The sequence below is a fragment of the Lissotriton helveticus genome, chromosome 3_1 (assembly GCF_964261635.1).
Source record: "Lissotriton helveticus chromosome 3_1, aLisHel1.1, whole genome shotgun sequence".
Classification (NCBI taxonomy): Eukaryota; Metazoa; Chordata; class Amphibia; order Caudata; family Salamandridae; genus Lissotriton; species Lissotriton helveticus.
The window spans coordinates 44501075-44520027 of NC_136061.1; the positions used below are offsets into that span (position 1 = coordinate 44501075).

The 18953-nt window shown below is 45.8% G+C and overlaps 1 protein-coding gene across 5 annotated transcripts in view; it reads left to right on the forward strand.

The window, feature by feature from the left end:
* The window catches only part of ABCB6 (ATP binding cassette subfamily B member 6 (LAN blood group)), a 306484-nt gene that overhangs the window by 248217 nt on the left and 39314 nt on the right, over window positions 1-18953 (forward strand). For all 5 annotated transcript variants that reach the window (XM_078679195.1, XM_078679194.1, XM_078679196.1 and 2 more), the window contains 3 exons: window positions 6482-6567; window positions 7492-7549; window positions 18333-18437. In XM_078679195.1, the coding sequence (XP_078535321.1) occupies window positions 6482-6567; window positions 7492-7549; window positions 18333-18437 (249 nt within the window). The remainder of the gene's footprint in view (window positions 1-6481; window positions 6568-7491; window positions 7550-18332; window positions 18438-18953) is intronic.

Here is an 18953-nt window from a genome sequence, read left to right on the forward strand (position 1 = left end):
CTCCTAGGAAAGACTTCCTTTGAGATGGAACCAGATCTGATTTCTCGAAGTTCACTGAAAACCCCAGGCTTTGAAACAGGCAAAGGCATTTCTGGACATGGTCGTTTGCCGTGTCGTAGGAATTGGCCTTGATAAGGCAATCGTCCAGATAAGGGTATATCTGAATTCCCTGCAATCGTAGGTGGGCTGCTACGGGTGCTAGCATTTTTGTGAATACTCTCGGGGCTGAACGTAGTCCAAAGGGAAGCACCTTGAATTGGAAGTCCCTGCCAGCCACTCTGAACCTTAGGAACTTCCTGTGTCTGGGGAAGATAGGGACATGGAAGTAGGCATCCTGAAGGTCGAGTGTTGCCAAGTGGTCCCCTTCTGCCAAAAACTGGAGGATCTCTTGGAGAGTTAACATTCTGAACGTTAATTTTTTGATGAATTTGTTCAGGGCACGCAAATCGAGGATTGGGCGCCATTCTCCTGATTTTTTGCGTATCAAGAAAAAACGAGAGTAAAAGCCTGTCCCTCTCTGGTGTCGAGGTACTCTCTCGATTGCCCCCTTTCGAATCATTGTATTGATTTGAATGAATAGCTCCTTGAGATGTGCTGGGGGCGGCCCTTTTGGTGGAGAATTTGGAGGGGTTTTTACAAATTCTAATATGTGGCCCTTGGATACCACATCCAGCACCCATTTGTCTGTAGTAATCTTGGACCATTTTGAGCAATGTAGGGATATTCTTCCTCCAATTCGTTTTTGGCTGGGACACTTTGGCGGCAGGAAGTGAGTCTCACTTCTTGTTGGTGTTATCTCTTCCCCGATATGTGGGTTTTCCTCGAGGCTGTGCGTAAGTATTTCTTCTTTGGCCATAAGGTTGTTGTTTATATGGCTGGTATCTCTGGGTGTTTTGTGTGTTAGTGTAGTTGCGCTGTTGGTAATATCCTCCTCTACTTGAGAAGCTTCCTCTTCCTCTTGTGCCACGAAAGGAAGACTTTCGATACTGCAGAGTACCCAAAGATCGTGCAGTTTCAGTATCCTTTTTTATGGCCTGTAAGGCCTCATCCACGTGCGAGCCGAATAGGTACTCGCCATCATAAGCCATGTTTAACACCTTGGCCTGTACTTCATGTCTAAAGGACGTAGATTTCAACCATCCCTCTCTCCGAAGGACTGCGGCTCCTGCCAATTGTCTGAATCCTGTAGCTGCTACATCTACTGCAGCATCAATGATCTCGGACGACGCACACTCCCCTTCTTGTAGAATCTTGATAGCCTCAGACCGGTCCGGTTCAGGCAGTTTCTTAATATATGGTGAAATGTCAGACCACATTTGCCTGTCGTATCGGCCAAGAATTGCCATAGAATTAGCAACCCTCACTGTGGTCGCTGCAATCATCGATACCTTTTTCCCAATGGTATCGAGTCTTCTTCCGTCTCTGTCTGTAGGAGTGGAGATTTGAGACGACGGGTTCTCCGCTCTCTTTTGAGCTGCTTGTGCAATGACTGAGTCTGTCTTGGCTTGTCCAATCAGGCAAGCCGGTGAAGAAGCTGGCGCTCTATACTTTTTATCTACTCGTGGTAACACTGGAGGTAAAGAGTTTGGTGTGGCCATGATCTTTAGACCTTCTTTCCAAATAAAGTCTATGATAGGTATGGACCAACTCTGTCTTTGGGACAAATTTTTGAAATCATACAGGAAACAATCATCCTGTTTCGTCTCCATGGCAATGAGAAATCTCTTGGTTGCGTTGTCCATAATCTTATGAAAATTCGCAATATCCACCGGTGGTGAATCAGCTTTAGGCTGTTCATCTGGAGCAGGGGAGTCAGCCTGATAATCTTCATACTCCGACGAATCCGATTCATCTAATTCACCTTCCTCCTGAACCTCCCCATCAGTATTGTCATCCTCCGGCTGATTATATGGCACCGGTATGGATGGGGTATGTCCCGATTCTTCCGTTACAGGAGGTATTGAATGCGGGCCCCTCTAGGCTGGGGGGAAGAGATGTGTGATTCGCCCGACTCTGAGGGCGGAAAACGGCGATAGTAATCATCCAACATGGACATCAAATTTCTAAATAGTTCCATGGGCATTTGTGTCCCTGGTGGTGGTGTAGGATCTAACCCGGGCTGTTGCGTCACTTGCTCCTCTTCCTCCTGATCCTTGACCTGTATGAGCAAGTCAGATGGACTTGTAGCTGCTGGAAATAATTCGCTAGCAGAGTCCTCGTCTGAATCCAAGAGCCTGTCAGGCATTGTGAGTGGTGACATACCAGCAGACTGCGATGGGCGTTGTAGAAGTGCCGCAGTGGTGGCTGGAGATGGCAACGATATCGTGTTGCTCTTTGCTGACCAGACCTGAATATCTGTGCAAGTTGACAGTTTTGGCGTTATTGGATGTTCTAGGGCCACTGGGAAGGCTTTTGGCATTGACTTAGGTGTGAGCGATGAATTCGCCGTCGTCGATTGCGTCGTCGACAACTGTGGCTGGAGAGTTTTCGTCGACGATCCGTTTTTTGATGTCGACGACGACGTCGTCGTCGACGGAACACTTTTCGTCGTCGACGGAACAATTTTCTTCGTCGACGGGGCCGTCGACGGAGCCATCTTCTTCGTCGACGAGACCGTCGTCGACGACTTCGTCGACGGGGCCGTCGACGGCGTCTTCTTCGTCGACGGTTGGATCGTCGACGGAGTCTTCCTCGTCGTCGATGGGATGGTCGACGGGTGCTTCGTCGACGGTGAAGCCGTCGACGATAAGGATTTCTTCGTCGACGGTAAAGTCGTCGTCGACGGGAAGGGTGTTTTCGACGCTGACATGGGCTTCGTCGACGGAGGCTCGTCGACGGTAGGAGAAATTTTCTTCGTCGACGAGATGGGACGAATCTGAACATGCACATAAGTAGGTGAGGACGCTGAGGACACCACCAAAGAGGGTTTTGGTGAGGAATAAGTCATAGTTGAAGTCACTGTAGTGGCTGTCTGACAGGAAACCGGCAATGAAATTGTTGCCTTGGTTGCAGGCCTCTGAGGTGACAATAAAGACACAGTCTTTTTAATTACAGGCGGCTTTACAGATTTTTCACAGGCTTTCTTCACCTTAGAAGTAGAAGGCTCATCAGCAGCAAGAGTGTGCTGGGCCTGTTTTGCCACTTTTGCCTTAGGGGTAGTCACCTTACCCTCAGCCATTCTCTTTCTAGATCCCATAGAAGACATAGAGGCCAAACTTCCTACCTCAGAGAGTGGCAAGTCCTTGTCCTTATTCCGTTGTATCCATAGAAGAAGGCGACCCTCTCTGTCTCTGAGGGTTTTTGTGGGAAAAGTGCGACAAATCTTGCACTCCTTAGCCTGATGATCCGGATACAAGCAATATATGCAGAGAGAATGAGGGTCCTCCTTGAAGAGCCTTGCCTTGCCACAAGATTCACAGGCCCTGAAAAGGGACTTAGATGTAGACATGTTTGTAAGTGAGAACTTTCAAAAGTAGAGAAAAAACTGAGCAGAGCTCAGAGAGACTCCCTATCACACGACGTGCGGTAAAAAATCTGACAGCCTGGGTCTCTGGGGAGAATACCTTGGTGGGAGCTGTGGCCTGATTGGCTGCAGTTTGGTCTAACATAATGACTTGGATGGTCACTAATGTGGAAGTTTTTTCATTGGTAGCTGAGGCTACTTTACTTCCTGGTTTATTATAACTGTTATTTGCTATGTACAAATGGCTTATTACTGCTTTTTTATATACCGTGGGACTCCTACTCCGACGACGGGGAATGATTCAGGCCTGTGAATCTATGAAAGACACCCCTAATACTGGAGAATCTTATTTATCACAGTACCGTTCGTTGTCGTTGAAACTCCTGTATGGACTCCAGACGGTTTTATGTTTATTATCCCAGCTGGATCTGTTCATCCCTGAAAATTGATTAGCAACTTTGTAACAAAAACCATGAAGGATAGATCTAAAAGTGCGATTCCTTGACCGTTCCCATTGGGGGGTCTTGCAGCTTCCGGGCACCTGCCTCTCGTGTCTCCAACCCGGTGGAATAAAGTACCTGAGTAAGAATAAAGCAAGACTCCATGTATTTTATGCATCAAGTGAGAAGTGTGGACAATGAATGGGTCTACATTTCTTATTGTCTGTGAAATTGGACATTTCATGTTTAGTCTAAAATAGTTAAAGGTGCTTCCCAAAGAGTAAGTCCTTGTGTCCAGAATAGTAGTTCTCACAAAGGCCTTTTTCCTCCGGATAGAATCGTGCTGCATTCCGTTTGATACTTGAAGCCAAAAAGGGCAGATTTAATATCGAGTGATCAAACATAGGGTTGAGGTTTATTCTCTTCAGTATTGCCTCAGAGGCGAAGCTCAGGCCCCTGCACCCACTGTGGTGCAGGGGGCCCTCAACTCTTTCGGGGGAGGAGGGGCCTTCAGGGGGACTCCATTCAGGCTAAGGCAAATTAACATTTGTGAGATATGAGAGGCTCAGGAGCCCCTCCTTAAATTCTGCTGGTGAGCCCCATCATTTTGTGTTTCACCACCATATTGCCTGCTTGTCCCACCAGACCACACACACCCTTGAAGGAAGCTGTTTCTCCAGTTGCTATCAGTCTGGGACTCAGTCCCCACATCTCAGCCACAAGTGACAGTAGCCTGACACTTCTGGCCTTTCTCTTTGATGCGCTGCGCAGACCATCAGCACCTCTACGTGTGTGCCGGCCGCCTCCTGCAGTGATGGTCGCATGACGTTTGGCATTCCCTTATATTCAAGCATTGTGTGTGATATATTCCATGGGAAATGTCCCTCATGCATGAAGCTCTGAATACAGTAGGACCTTCTTCGATTTATAGAGCCATCTATCACTAATATCGTAGGTTTTTGGCCCCTTGCCTTTAACTGCACTGTGACGAGAACCCATTGCGTCCAGGCCCCTCCTGACAGACCCCAAAGAAAGTCCATGCAAGAAAGGGTCCATATATTTGGAGGGCGTGACCCTGAATATCAACCTCACAACACTGAGGCCGAACTATCGTAAAGAAATATCAAGAGATAAGTAAGTCTAGATTTTCTATACCTACCTCCACATATATGCACCCAGGCGGTACATATCTCTTCAAGGCACGTAGATGTGGAGTTAGGAATACTAAATGTACACTTCCCTACATGCACTAACCTTGCAATACTTTGTCCCTCGATATTCTGTCCTCAATATTCTTCTACCACAATATCCTGCGTATCAATAGCACAATCGACCTAGAGTCTCATCTCTGAATGGTCTTCCGTCATGTGAACCGCCTGCATTCAGCTTCCCTTAAGTGGAGAGCTCTATGCACATTATGTAGTGGTAACAGTAGGATTGTGGAGTGGATGTTTAAAAACGTTCTCAAACTTAACGGTGAGAAGACCGAGTTAATTGTCTTGGGGAAGAACAAAGAGCACTGGGGACCCCAACATTGGCCAACTGAAATGGGTACCCCCCCCGGTTCCAGTTAAACATGCTCGGAATCTTGGTGTCATCATTGATGACTCATTTAATCTTGACCAGCAAGTTGTGAAGACCCCGGCCACATGCTTCGCAATATTAAAATGGTTGAGAATTTTTTTTGGGATGCTGCCCGAACACACTAAGAAAACAGTAATCAATGCCTTGAGAACCTCCAGGCTTGATTATGCTAACGTGCTATACTTAGGGGGAAAAAGGCCACAATCCGCAGGCTGCAAACAGTGCAAAATGCAGCAGCGAGACTACTGTGGAAAATTTCCATCTCCACATCAACCTCCAAATACATCCGGGAATTGCACTGGTTAAAAATTGAGAACCGGATCAAATTTAAATTCCTATGCTTTATGCATAAGATCTCTACTAACAACGCCCCAAAGTATCTTCAAAATCTTGTACGTCCTTATCGTCCATCTCGAACCCTTCGATCAGCTACAGCCAACCACTTTGTAATTCCTAAAATTAGGCTATCACGCATGGGTGGCAAATCCTTTTCGTTTCTTGGACCCACTCTCTGGAATACTCTACCACACACATTACGGAATGAGCCAAGCTACATGAAATTCAGGAAAGCTTTAAAGACCTGGCTGTTTAACATCTAACAATCTGCCTCCAATCTTACCACTGGATCATTAGCGTCGGGAAACCCTTTGCTGGGTAGCTGTTGCGCTATACAAATGAACTAAATAAATAAATAAATAAAATAGTATGTAATGAGAGCTTTGTGTAATAACAGCACTGTAATGATTGTACAGTGATCTTATACCCATTGTGTTATGGGGGGTGAAGCCTATGTGTTGCAGAGTCTATGTATTAACTCATTGTATTAACAGCCCCCCTTATTATTATCAACCTTTTTGTAGACAGTCCCTCTATTTACCAGTGTTATTTACTTTCTATCAGGTAGACACCGAGTAATGTGCTCCCCCTAAGATTGTTCTCCCTGGTTTCTCAACTGATACCCTCGTCTCCTGACTCCTCTCCTTTTCTCAACCAGGTGAAGGATGCCATCGGCGCTGGCGACCTCAAGTTCAAGCATGGTCGGATAGAGTTCGAGAACGTTCACTTCAGCTACTTAGATGGGTGAGTAAACTGAGGGCGGCCAGGCGACACAGAGGTTTTTCACAGTGGCACTCCACTAATGGTACGAGCCCAGGGCTGGCCATTATTCCATGGGACGTGGTGCCATACCAGTGATAGCAGGACTACTGAATCTGACACTTGCAGTGGCAGCTGCGGTTTGAGAACGTTGGCATTAGATGGCCCTCCGTTCCAACCACGCTTTATAGGTTGGAAGTCACGAAAGTATCCCATTGCATTTATGAAAGGGTATCAGTCGCTGTTAAATGTTGGCTACTTTACTTTATGTAATTTTTGCCGTAGACCTTCCCCTGAATTGTATTATAATGATCAACATTCCGGTTGCTGTTGTACATTATGCTAGCGTGAGAGGACAATGCCAACTTGGAGCAGAGCTAGTTCAAGTATATGTGTGCATTTATTGCAAGGACCATCCAGTTGAAACAGAAAGATAACATAATCATGTATATATGTAAATCGAAGTTCACTGAGGAAGAAAAGAAACCAGATGTCCACACTATATCCGAGAATCTCCTGGCTTCCAATACCAAAGGAACTACATACTTTAGAATGCTCACATGTTTCAGCCTTGATGTTTATTATCCAAATGCTGACCTTACTCAGGACCATATTTATTTTTTTAACGTTTTGTAAGAGAGCACAATCACAAACTTTTGAGAGGGTGAAATGGGAAGTCAAACATACCAGAGATGCAAATCTTTAGCTTTTTGTAAGAGAGGCTAAGACCACTCGACGACTCTGTGGTTTGGCATGAAAATTATAGAGTATTTTACCCAACTGTTTTTGGGCAGTGGGTTCTGTAAACATACGAGCAATGAGTTGCCATTTTGCGTTCTTTTCACAATGGATCATTATAAGTTTGGGAAGAGCCAGCATATGATTTCTAACGCCCTCTTACCTCTGCAGGAAGGAGATCCTGAAAGATGTTTCCTTCTCGGTGATGCCCGGTCAGACGATGGCACTGGTGAGACGCGTTTTAAAGCTCCTTTCTTTGTGATTGTATTGTACAAGCTTTGGTGTGTCCTTGGTGTCAGAACCTCAGGGACATAAAAGCATCTCGAACTCCTGTGATAAGATGCCCTCTATTGAGGTTGCAAGAATAATGTTTGTCAGAGACTACTTCTAATCTGGACCGCAAATATAGAACTTTTACATGTTCTCCATCTAGCTAGGAAACTGATGCAAAACACTGCAATGAACCCACTGCATAGTAGAACATAGGGAGATGGCATTGGCGTAGAGTTGTGTCTCCACTTGTGTCTGTATCATTGGCTGTTTTGTCTAACCTTTTTATTTCCCTATTGGTTTTTTTAATTGTTTGGCTTTGCACAGTTCTCAGGATGGCTTGTGTGTGAGTGACAATGCAGAACATGTCGATTCTACTGCATGCTAAAAGAACCTTTGAGACATTTGTCATTAGAGATTTTAGCTCAAATGTTATAGTGACTAATGTCTGCATGTGTGCCATAAATGTCTGTGCATGGAGCTGATTGTTTTCAAGGCTGCATGGAGTGCAAATCTTCAACCCCTATGGTTTGTTTAGGTGGGTCACCAACACCAAAACCCTTTCCACCTATCATAATGTGCTAAATTCAGTGTATCAAAATACCTGCCTACAGGCTTTCCTACAGAACACACGTAAAAGCCTTTAGCACATGCCTTTCACAAAAAGAAAGTCAGGCGTGCTTGCTTTGTTTTGACTTTTCATACTCGGGAGATTACACCTAAGGAATCTGAGATAACCTTCCTAGTAAGCGGAATGGTGTGTAGCGTTTACCATTGGTTTGAGACTATAACCAGTGCAGGCCCATATCCAGCGTACATGGTAAACTGACAACCATCATACATACAGTTATACCATTTCACATAAATATAATATTACAATTGGCGAAACCACATGCAACCCTTCTCAATCGGGCCTAACAATCTTCCACTCCGAGGGTTGCCAGAGAGGGAGATTACATTTAACAAAACATCTGCCTATAGGCATTAACGCGGTGTAATTAAAACCCATCTTCAAAACCATATTGCCATAAGCACATGCTTGTCACAATAAGTAAGTCTGGCCTCCTGGCTTTGTCATAATGTTTCATAATAATCGAGCAAACTGTGAAAACTGTTATACATTTTCCCATGAACTAATAAGGCATGTAACCTTTACCTTTGGTTTGCTACCGTAACCAACACAGATCTATTCAATGCATGTAAACCATCATCCATCCTACATAGAGTTATAAAATTACAAATATGTAGAGAAATTCAGTTTTCAAAACACCATACAAACCATTTCAGTAGTCCCTAACAAGAATCATCACAGTGAAAACCCCCAGGGTGTGTCGGAGTGTGTGGCCAACACAAATACCCTTGACCACTATGGTGATCTGTGGTACCACATATAATAACATATTTAAAGCCTATGGCAATGTGATAACAACCCAATGTTAAAGGCCTATTGCCTTCAACAAATGTGTTTCACAATAAAAAAGTTAGGCCTACCGTCTTTATCAAGCGTTTTCATAATATAACGGATAAAGTGCCCCCTGCTGTCCAATATAAGGATATTGCAAGTCACAGAGGAGTTACATAACCATATAGTGGAATGAGGCCAAAGGCGGAGGTCCTTTATAAGGTTATGGAGCTCCAAGGTGATCGGCAATAGCTTTATCATGTATAGCAGGGGGTACTTTATCACATATAATTCATGGTCACACCATCACCTTTCCCACAAACCACTTGAATCCTTGGTGCACAACTCTTTCATATGAAAGAGAAGCATGCTTGCAAACATGAAGAACAAAAATAGAACCTCTAGCGCAAACTTGAACACCTCAAAAACCTGTTAAATATTTGTTGCGAAAACATATTAGAATCAATTTAATACAAATCAGTTTTCTTTTTAAAAGTTAAAAGCTGCAATAGATCGGAATGTGTAGAAACATGCAGAAAGATTCTAAGTTTTCTCTACATTTCTAAGGAGTGCAAAAAATAAACATGTTCCTTCTGTTTGTCACTGTTAGCTAGAAAAAACAGAGCAGATGAAAGAAGAGAAAAGTTTCTTTTTGTTCTTTACACAGCTGCTTTAATTCTGCTCCGTGACCTGATCCGCCTTTCACCTCGGCTGCTTGCTCTGGCAGCAGGCGTTGTGACATCAGAACTTCATTATTAGAGTTGAGTTTTGACGTCTTTTCTTTATAATCGGCGTCTAGATGCATCACAATCTGCTAATTATAAAGAAACAAGAGATGGGCGTTTATACAGAGATTGCAGAACCCCACGTCTTACAAGCAGATCAGACCTGTGGCCTCAGACTTCACTTTTTCTCAGTGCACCAATCTGGCCTATTGCTTGTTACCATAACCAACGTAGCCCTACTGTTTTAAGTGTAAGCTTTCCCACAAGGCAATTATTAGGCACAAAGTCCAAAATTATAAAAGTATACTCAATTACAGTGGGCTAATCCAAATACTGTTTCTCTTTAGAGGGCTTAACAAGGATTCTCACAGAGCAAATATTTCTCCATGGTTTGTCACATGAGGTAACAAAAACAAAACCCTTGTATAACACAGTAATATGTTAAGATGTCATGTATGAAAATACCTATTTGTAGGCTTTAATACAGAGTAATAATAATCCATACTTATATGGATCGATGTTAACATATGCTTTTCACTTAAATATGTCAGGCCCACACAAACACAATAACTTTCCATGATAAAGTGTCCGTTGAAGCATCTGGATAAACAAATAATTATAGCTGGCGGAGGGTAGGCACTCTTTCTGTGGAAGAGCACAGCTTATGCCAAATCAGAAGCTGTACTCAGATCAACCAACATCTGTACAGAGCCGCAGCTCCTCTCTCTAGTTCTTTCAAAAGCTCTTTTTTTGATCACATATGGTTTAGCGGTCATGCCGGATCTAAATAGATGTCAGTGTATATACAGCTGAAAACAACAGCTCACACATAAATATTCAATCGACAGATAGCTGACAGAATTATAACAATACAAGTGTCAACCTCCTACATCATTAAATGGGTGAGGTCTTCCTCAGGATGCAATGTTGATGCTACATTTAAAATGGCCTCATTGGATGAAAACAGTTCCTTTTAAACCCGTTTCTGGGTACCATCAAACCTGTAACAAGGATAACAAGGCTACACATACTCAGAGACGCTTTACTTACTGCTCCAGGGGGCCGCCTGAATCGGGACTAGCCGCCCCAGGAACCAGCGGGGCTTGGCGCCGAGTGGCAGCTCCTCCCTCCAACACCAGGCGACTGAAAAACTGTTCGCGCCTCCTGCTCCGCGGGAGACGCTTCACTTACTGCTCCAGGGGGGCGCCTGAATCGGGACTAGCCGCCCCAGGAACCAGCGGGGTTTGCCGCCGAGTGGCAGCCCCTCCCTTCACCACCAGGCGACTGAAAAACTGTTTGCGCCCCCTGCTCCGTGGGAGACGCTTCACTTACTGCTGCAGGGGGCCACCTGAATCGGTACTAGCCGCCCCAGGAACCAGCGGGGCTTGGTGCCGAGTGGCAGCCCCTCCCTTCACCACCAGGCGACTGAAAAACTGTTTGCGCCTCCCGCTCCACAGGAGACGCTTCACTTACTGCTCCAGGGGGTCGCCTGAATCGGGACTAGCCGCCCCAGGAACCAGCAGGGCTTGGCGCCGAGTGGCAGCCCCTCCCTCCACCACCAGGCGACTGAAAAACTGTTCGCGCCTCCTGCTCCGTGGGAGACGCTTCACTTACTGCTGCAGGGGGCCACCTGAATCGGGACTAGCCGCCCCAGGAACCAGCGGGGCTTGGTGCCGAGTGGCAGCTCCTCCCTCCAACACCAGGCAACTGAAAAACTGTTCGCGCCTCCTGCTCCGCGGGAGACGCTTCACTTACTGCTCCAGGGGGTCGCCTGAATCGTGACTAGCCGCCCCAGGAACCAGCAGGGCTTGGCGCCGAGTGGCAGCCCCTCCCTCCACCACCAGGCGACTGAAAAACTGTTTGCGCCTCCTGCTCCGCGGGAGACGCTTCACTTACTGCTCCAGGGGGCCGCCTGAATCGGGACTAGCCGCCCCAGGAACCAGTGGGGCTTGGTGCCGAGTGGCAGCTCCTCCCTCCAACACCAGGCAACTGAAAAACTGTTCGCGCCTCCTGCTCCGCGGGAGACGCTTCACTTACTGCTCCAGGGGGGCGCCTGAATCGGTACTAGCCGCCCCAGGAACCAGCGGGGCTTGGCGCCGAGTGGCAGCCCCTCCCTTCACCACCAGGCGACTGAAAAACTGTTTGCGCCCCCTGCTCCGTGGGAGACGCTTCACTTACTGCTGAAGGGGGGGGCCACCTGAATCGGTACTAGCCGCCCCAGGAACCAGCGGGGCTTGGTGCCGAGTGGCAGCTCCTCCCTCCAACACCAGGCGACTGAAAAACTGTTTGCGCCTCCCGCTCCGCGGGAGACGCTTCACTTACTGCTCCAGGGGGTCGCCTGAATCGGGACTAGCCGCCCCAGGAACCAGTGGGGCTTGGCGCCGAGTGGCAGCCCCTCCCTCCACCACCAGGCGACTGAAAAACTGTTCGCGCCTCCTGCTCCGTGGGAGACGCTTCACTTACTGCTGCAGGGGCCCACCTGAATCGGGACTAGCCGCCCCAGGAACCAGCGGGGCTTGGTGCCGAGTGGCACCCCCTCCCTCCAACACCAGGCGACTGAAAAACTGTTTGCGCCTCCTGCTCCGCGGGAGACGCTTCACTTACTGCTCCAGGGGGCCGCCTGAATCGGGACTAGCCGCCCCAGGAACCAGTGGGGCTTGGTGCCGAGTGGCAGCTCCTCCCTCCAAGACCAGGCAACTGAAAAACTGTTCGCGCCTCCTGCTCCGCGGGAGACGCTTCACTTACTGCTCCAGGGGGCCGCCTGAATCGGGACTAGCCGCCCCAGGAACCAGCGGTGCTTTGCGCCGTCTGGTACCCCCTCCATCCACGTCACCAGAAGGATTTAGCCAAGCAGTTTCTCCCGTCCGCGGGACGCACGCGGGCGCGCGCCGGGCGAAGCCCGGGCGGGCCTGTCAGGGCCAGGGCAGGGCCACTCCCCTTGGGTGTTGTCTCCGAGGACTTACCCCTGAAGCGCGGTAAGAACATTGATGACTCTGACTCTTATAAGTGGTCTCCCTTTGCACTGGTATCCTATTCCTAGAGCTATCCTGGTTTTTTACATTGTGCACACCTAAATCAGTTATTAATTTCTGTGCTCTCGAGTTTCCATTTTCTTTAATTGTGACTCTTGCTACTAGCGTAAAGATCAATGGAGAAACGTACGAGCACTGTGGGTACCTTAGACGCCTTCCTGGTAAGAGCCGAATCCCTCCTTACCCACGAGATCCAATTAACCGAGCGAAGGCTCCCACTGGATTCTTCACAGTTCCCACTGATCAGGGAGGACGAAAGTACTAGATCACTAACTCCTAGGATTAACATCCTACAAAAAAACACTAATTCCCCTCTGGCCACTCAACCTCTACCCGCCACGATGTATGATAGTGAGACTGAAAATACCACCCCACAAGGCACAGGGCCTCAAACTCGGAAAACAAACAAAATTGATGAAAGGGCATTTAGCAAGATCAAAACAGAAGGGAGTTAAGGGGGGGTAAGGATGGAAGGAAAAAAGATAATCATGGCTCAAGTTCAATAAGAACAAATTCAGCAGAAATCCAAACAGAGGAAACTCATAATCACTCCGAACTGCAACCAGAAGTACCCATTCCTAATTCTAGAGACGTCTCACAAGGTCCCTATTGAAGATCTTGTCAGAGGACTGCTAGAAACACATGATAGGGCCATGATGACCCAGTTGAGCGCACTCATTGATGAAAGATTTGGCCGTATAGAAAGGAAGATCGAGCAACTGAAAGAGGCTGTAGAGACTATTAGTGTTTCTCTAGAAAATCAAAAATCTTCCCACGGTAGCAGGGATCCTACCCTTACGCAAAAGGATGGCCACAGGCAATCTACCCACGAGTCCACGTTTGGTTCCCTAAGGGAACCTCAATCAGAAACTTTAACAAGACATGTAGCAGAGGATCCAAAATTAAAACTCAGTGCTAGGGTGGAACACAAAAGTAGGCAAGGGCAAGAAAATAGGGAGCATCAAACTAACTCTAATGTCCAACCCAATTCAGATAATTTAGACCTACCACCTGCTTCTTGTCCATACGTATTAATTCTAACGGGGGTTCCAGCTTTAAAACAGGGACAGACTGAACCTTGGCCTTCCCTTCGCAACAAAGTGGGGGACTGGCTGATGAAAAACAAGCATTTTAACCCCCAGCACACAAACGAAATACTTATGGTTCGTAGAGTGTGGTGGGTTGGCACCTCAAAAAAATCCACTCAGGGCGATTGTATAGTCATAAATTTCAGGTCGCCCGAATGGTTCGTTCTCTTTTAAACCACAAAGAGGCCCCTCCTGCTTTACACTCTAGTATCACGGCCCTCCCTTTGGGTTTCTTTTAAAAACCCACTATAAGACCCAGAGGAGAAGGGAAAGGCTCTGTCATAACCTCTAACAGGTTTGAGCTCCCCCTAGAGGAAGTAGACGGACGATCAACTTGTGTTTCTGGGACCACTTTCTGTTCAAACAATATAAATAGCATGGCTCACTTCCCTTCCCTACATCTCCTATGGTAGCAGACTGGATAGTAAACTCCTTGCCTCTCATTTCCGATCCCATCTCGGCTCTACCGGAACGGTAGCAAGTAACCCCGCTAGCTAATTTCAGAAATGGATCTAGCCCTCAGAGTTTGCCCATTACAAATGGTCTAGACCTAGCTATGGGTACTCAAACAGATAGCACTCCTCTAAAGGAATTTGGACACCCTGTAACTGCCCTTTCCTCTGATGCAGATTCCTCGAGAGAGGTTCCACTCAGCATTATCTTTTGGAACATTGCTGGCCTTCTTTCCAAGGTCATTCAAGGCGAGTGGCTTACCTTTGCGCGGACATATGGCATTATTTGTCTACAAGAGACGTGGGCTGTCCTACCTATTCATCTAAATGGTTACAAAACATTTTTTCCCCTGCAACGCCATCTCCATCAGGGCAAGCTAAAGGAGGTTTAGTGGTCTAGATCTCCCAATTTAATTCAAGTGCGGGAAATTATTGCCCTAAAAACTGAGGATAACTATCAGATAATCTCAGTAGCTATCAATAACCTGAATCTCCTAGTGATAGTCAATGTTTATAACAATTTACAGCAGTCCCAGTTAATTGCCACTCTGAAGGTAATCCGTACCTTTCTCCTAGATTTTAATAGTAATCACCAAGGGGAAAAAACTACTACCATTTGGGGTGGTGACTTTATTCTATCCCCTTGTGCACACAATGACAACATAACATGTGGCCTTCTAGATGAGAAAGATAACAACTTGACTCACTTTACCCATTCCCAGAGTGGGGCCTGTTTAAACGAGACTATCTTGATTCTGCAACTGGTTTTGGCAAATGAATTAATATCACCCGCTGTCCCCCTGACTCCAACTTTTAACGATAGAGGTGCCTCTAGCTGCATTGACTTTATCTTTTTGGCAAGTAGGGCTTCATCCCTTATTTCCAACTTCAAAACTCACGATTGTGTATTCAGTGACCACTTCCCTCTCTCCATCACTCTTTCCCTTCCGTTGGTACGAGGAAAGAACAAGTTAATGAATTTTTACGGGGAATAAAGTCTGTTTATGAACAGATTAAATGGTTATACCCTTAAGTGGGTCCAGGTTGACCCGGTAAAGATCATTGAAAAAGTTGTCAAGAACTCCATGACTGCAATAAGTGTTTGCTTAGCCGATTCATCGTCCCCGCAGGAGATTATTGACAACTTTTTGGTGGTTACCAAATCTGTCAAAGAAGCACTAAACACTAAACCCAAAGGGGTGAGAAACAGTAAGGTTGGCTGGTTTAATTCCACCTGTACCAAAGCGTACTCGACCCTTAAAAATGCCCTCAACAAACCCCTTAGAGATAGGCAAGAGATCACTCAACTTAGGAAAACCAAAAGGCCCTACGACATAGGAAATCAGAATTGAAAGAGGAACTATGGAGAAAGTTACATAAAAGCTGTTTAACGAACGACAGTGCCGCTTTCTGGGAGGTGATAAACACTCCATTTCTGTCTGGCTCTAGGGAAACTAGAAAAATTGAAGCTACGATTGACGAATCGTCTTGGATTGCACACTTTTCCAAAATATTTGAAGCAACACCTAAAATGCCCCTAGAGCAGTGCCACTCAGAGACGAACAGTAATAGTACCAGGCCCCCTTCCATCCCACTCGATTTAGATTTAGAAGCCGAGCAAGCCTTAAGTGCCAGTAAGGGGGGTAAGGCCCCAGGCCCGGACGTGGTGCTTGTCGGTCTCTATAAATTTAAAACAGATCTTTGGGCCCCAATCTTATTTAGGGTACTAGAAGCAACCTGTAAAGTGGGATTACTGGACTCCTGGTCAGAATCCATTTTGGTTCCAGTTTTTAAAAAGGGCGATCGACTTAATCCAACTTGTTATCGTCCTATTTCATTACTCGATTCCTTCAGAAAAGCTGTGGGGCGTATCATTTTAGAACGCCTTCAGAATTGGACTGAAGATAAGATTATATCTGACCTTCAGTATGGATTCAGGGAAGGCCTGGGTACCATTGAGAAGGTTTTAAACTTGACTTTACTCAAGGGTAAATATGTGGATGCGAAACGTGGGAGCCTGCATATGGCCTACGTAGATCTTACTGCAGCGTTTGACTGTGTAAGTCATTCAAAGCTCTGGGATATCCTAACTGAAATGGGAATTGACCCTCTGATAGTTAACTTTCTCGGTGAAATTTACTCAAACACTACAGCTAGGGTAAGATTTGGCATGGGGGAGAATTGACAGCATCTTTAAGGGTCGAGCGGGGAGTCAGACAGGGCTGTGTCCTGGCCCCCTTCCTTTTCACTCTTTATACAAACGGCCTAGAAAAAGCCATGTTGGAAGGGTGCCAGGACCTTCCTCAAATTAAAAATCGCCCGATCCCCGCTCTCCTTTACGTGGATGACGCGGTGATTAATGCCCGCACTCCCCTTGAACTCCAGCGTTTCCTGACCCGATACAATTTGTTTATGTCAAATCTAGATGTAAAAATTAATATTAAAAAAACTTTTACTATGTATTCTGGCCCAAAACAAAGAAAAGGGAGAGATATCTACATAAATAACTCCAGGGTGGAGAACACCCCTATTTATCCCTATCTTGGAGTTTTAATTGACGAAAAGGGCACCTGGAGGAAAGCTATTGAGGCCAGAAAACTGCTGTTTTTAAAATCAACTATGGCACTAGTAAACTTTACTCAGAGACTGGGAAGAAGACCGCCAGAGGAGAAGATTCGCATCTATAAAGCTAAATGTATTAGTACCGCCATCTATGGGGCTGGGGTGTGGGGGTACGTTCAGACGGAAACTCTCCAAAAAGTGGAGAACAGCTTTTTGAGGTTTCTCCTCGCTGTTCCCCAGGGCACATCAACATTCAGCTGCCACTTAGAACTAGGCTTGCCGTACATCACTGATCTCATAAAGATTCAGCCTATTCTTTTATGGCACCACATTTGGACATCAAACAAGCTAGTTTTTCCCCAAAGTATCTTAAAGGACTGTCTTCTGCTTGAAAACGTTATTAAGATTGGCTGGCTCCGATACGTCAATACGTTTTTTTACGATCTGGGCCTAGAGCAGTTTTACCACAACCCTTTTGAAATGGAACAGCTCCCTAGGAAAACGTTAAAAAATCAATGTTTAACCCATTTGGCGGATCTCCGGTTGGTAGCTGAAGCCAATACAATCTCGGCTCAGCATTCCTTGTTGATCCAAACCTCTTCTGAGATTCAGCCTTATTTAACATGGAATTTAAGCAGTTATGACAGATTTCTGTTGACACGGTTCAGGCTCAATACTTTCCACCGATTTATAACATTTCCTACTGTAAATGATTGGTCACACCAGCTATGTCATTGCCCCTGTGATGGCATTTCCCCCAATCTCTTTTACACCCTACCCTTTTCTGTAAATTTTACATTGAACCTTAGAAAGCGATGGCTAATACCAATCTTAAAAACTTTGGGGCTACATCAATGTCGTCCCGCTTTCTTGGTCCTCCAACTCTTGGAGTCTGACTTTGTAGCCCAAAACATAGCCAGGTTTTTAAAATGTTGTATCCGTCACAGAACTAATTTATAACTGAAGACTGTTGCACTTAAATTTTTTGCTGTACAATCTCTTAATGCTTTTATTGGAACGTCAACCTATTTTGCATCTTACTCTAATGTATTTTTAAGAAATAATTCATGTTTTGTCATTGATAAATGTATTAATCTGACATGTATGTACTTTTATGGTTTTCTCCTAATTGAAACCGAATAAAGTAAACAATTCATTCATACACATACTAAACAATCACATCAAATTTCACGTCCTCTGTCCTCACCATGTGTCATTGTCAGTGGCATCCTTGACCTCAGCCATATCCTAAGTGTCCAGTAGGTTTCACTGCTGCATGAGTGTGTGTTTAGATTTAGCCCCATCACTAGCTCGACAGGAGGTACTACATACAACTTCTCCACTCACTCTTAATATAGAACAGACAGAACTACAAGCTTAAGTCCTCAAAATACTGCAGGCAGCACATCCTCTCTCTGTTCTCTTGCACTCTTTCCCTTCTGTTTCTGATGTCTCAACCCTCTCTCTTGACCTTCATCCAGGTGGGTCCTTCCGGCTCAGGGAAGAGTACGATTGTTCGACTCCTTTTCCGCTTCTATAATGTCAGCGGGGGCAGCATCCGGGTCGATGGGCAGGATATCTCTGCGGTAAGAATACATTTGCAGTCTCTTATGTGTAAATTAATGACTGGGTCACATTGCGAAATGACACAACCTATCGAGACGAGAGCACAAATGGCGCAGAATAATACTTGGATTCACGTCTCCATCGAGTACCATGAAACAGTGGAAACAATGGAAGCTTTTATGAAGTCTCAACACAGTGAGTGCACGGGTGCTCTACATGTCACCGGCCTTAACCTTGGAATTTTGGCCTTTTTAGATCTCGGCGAATTCAATATTGACAGATATCTCATCCGCCATTTTACGATCTCCGTAGGATATAAGGGCATCGTAATACAGAGGATGGGATCTCCATCATGTTTGTGACAGAGTATTGCCATCCGCCAAGATCTACATTAGGTCCTTTGTACCTAAATTTCAGCATGTGCCCTGCATTGGTGTTAGTTCATTTATTTATTTCATAGTTTTATAAAATTCTGAGTCTCACCTCTCGGATACTTCAGAGTAATGAATTGTTGATGGCTGCACAACAACCAGTGG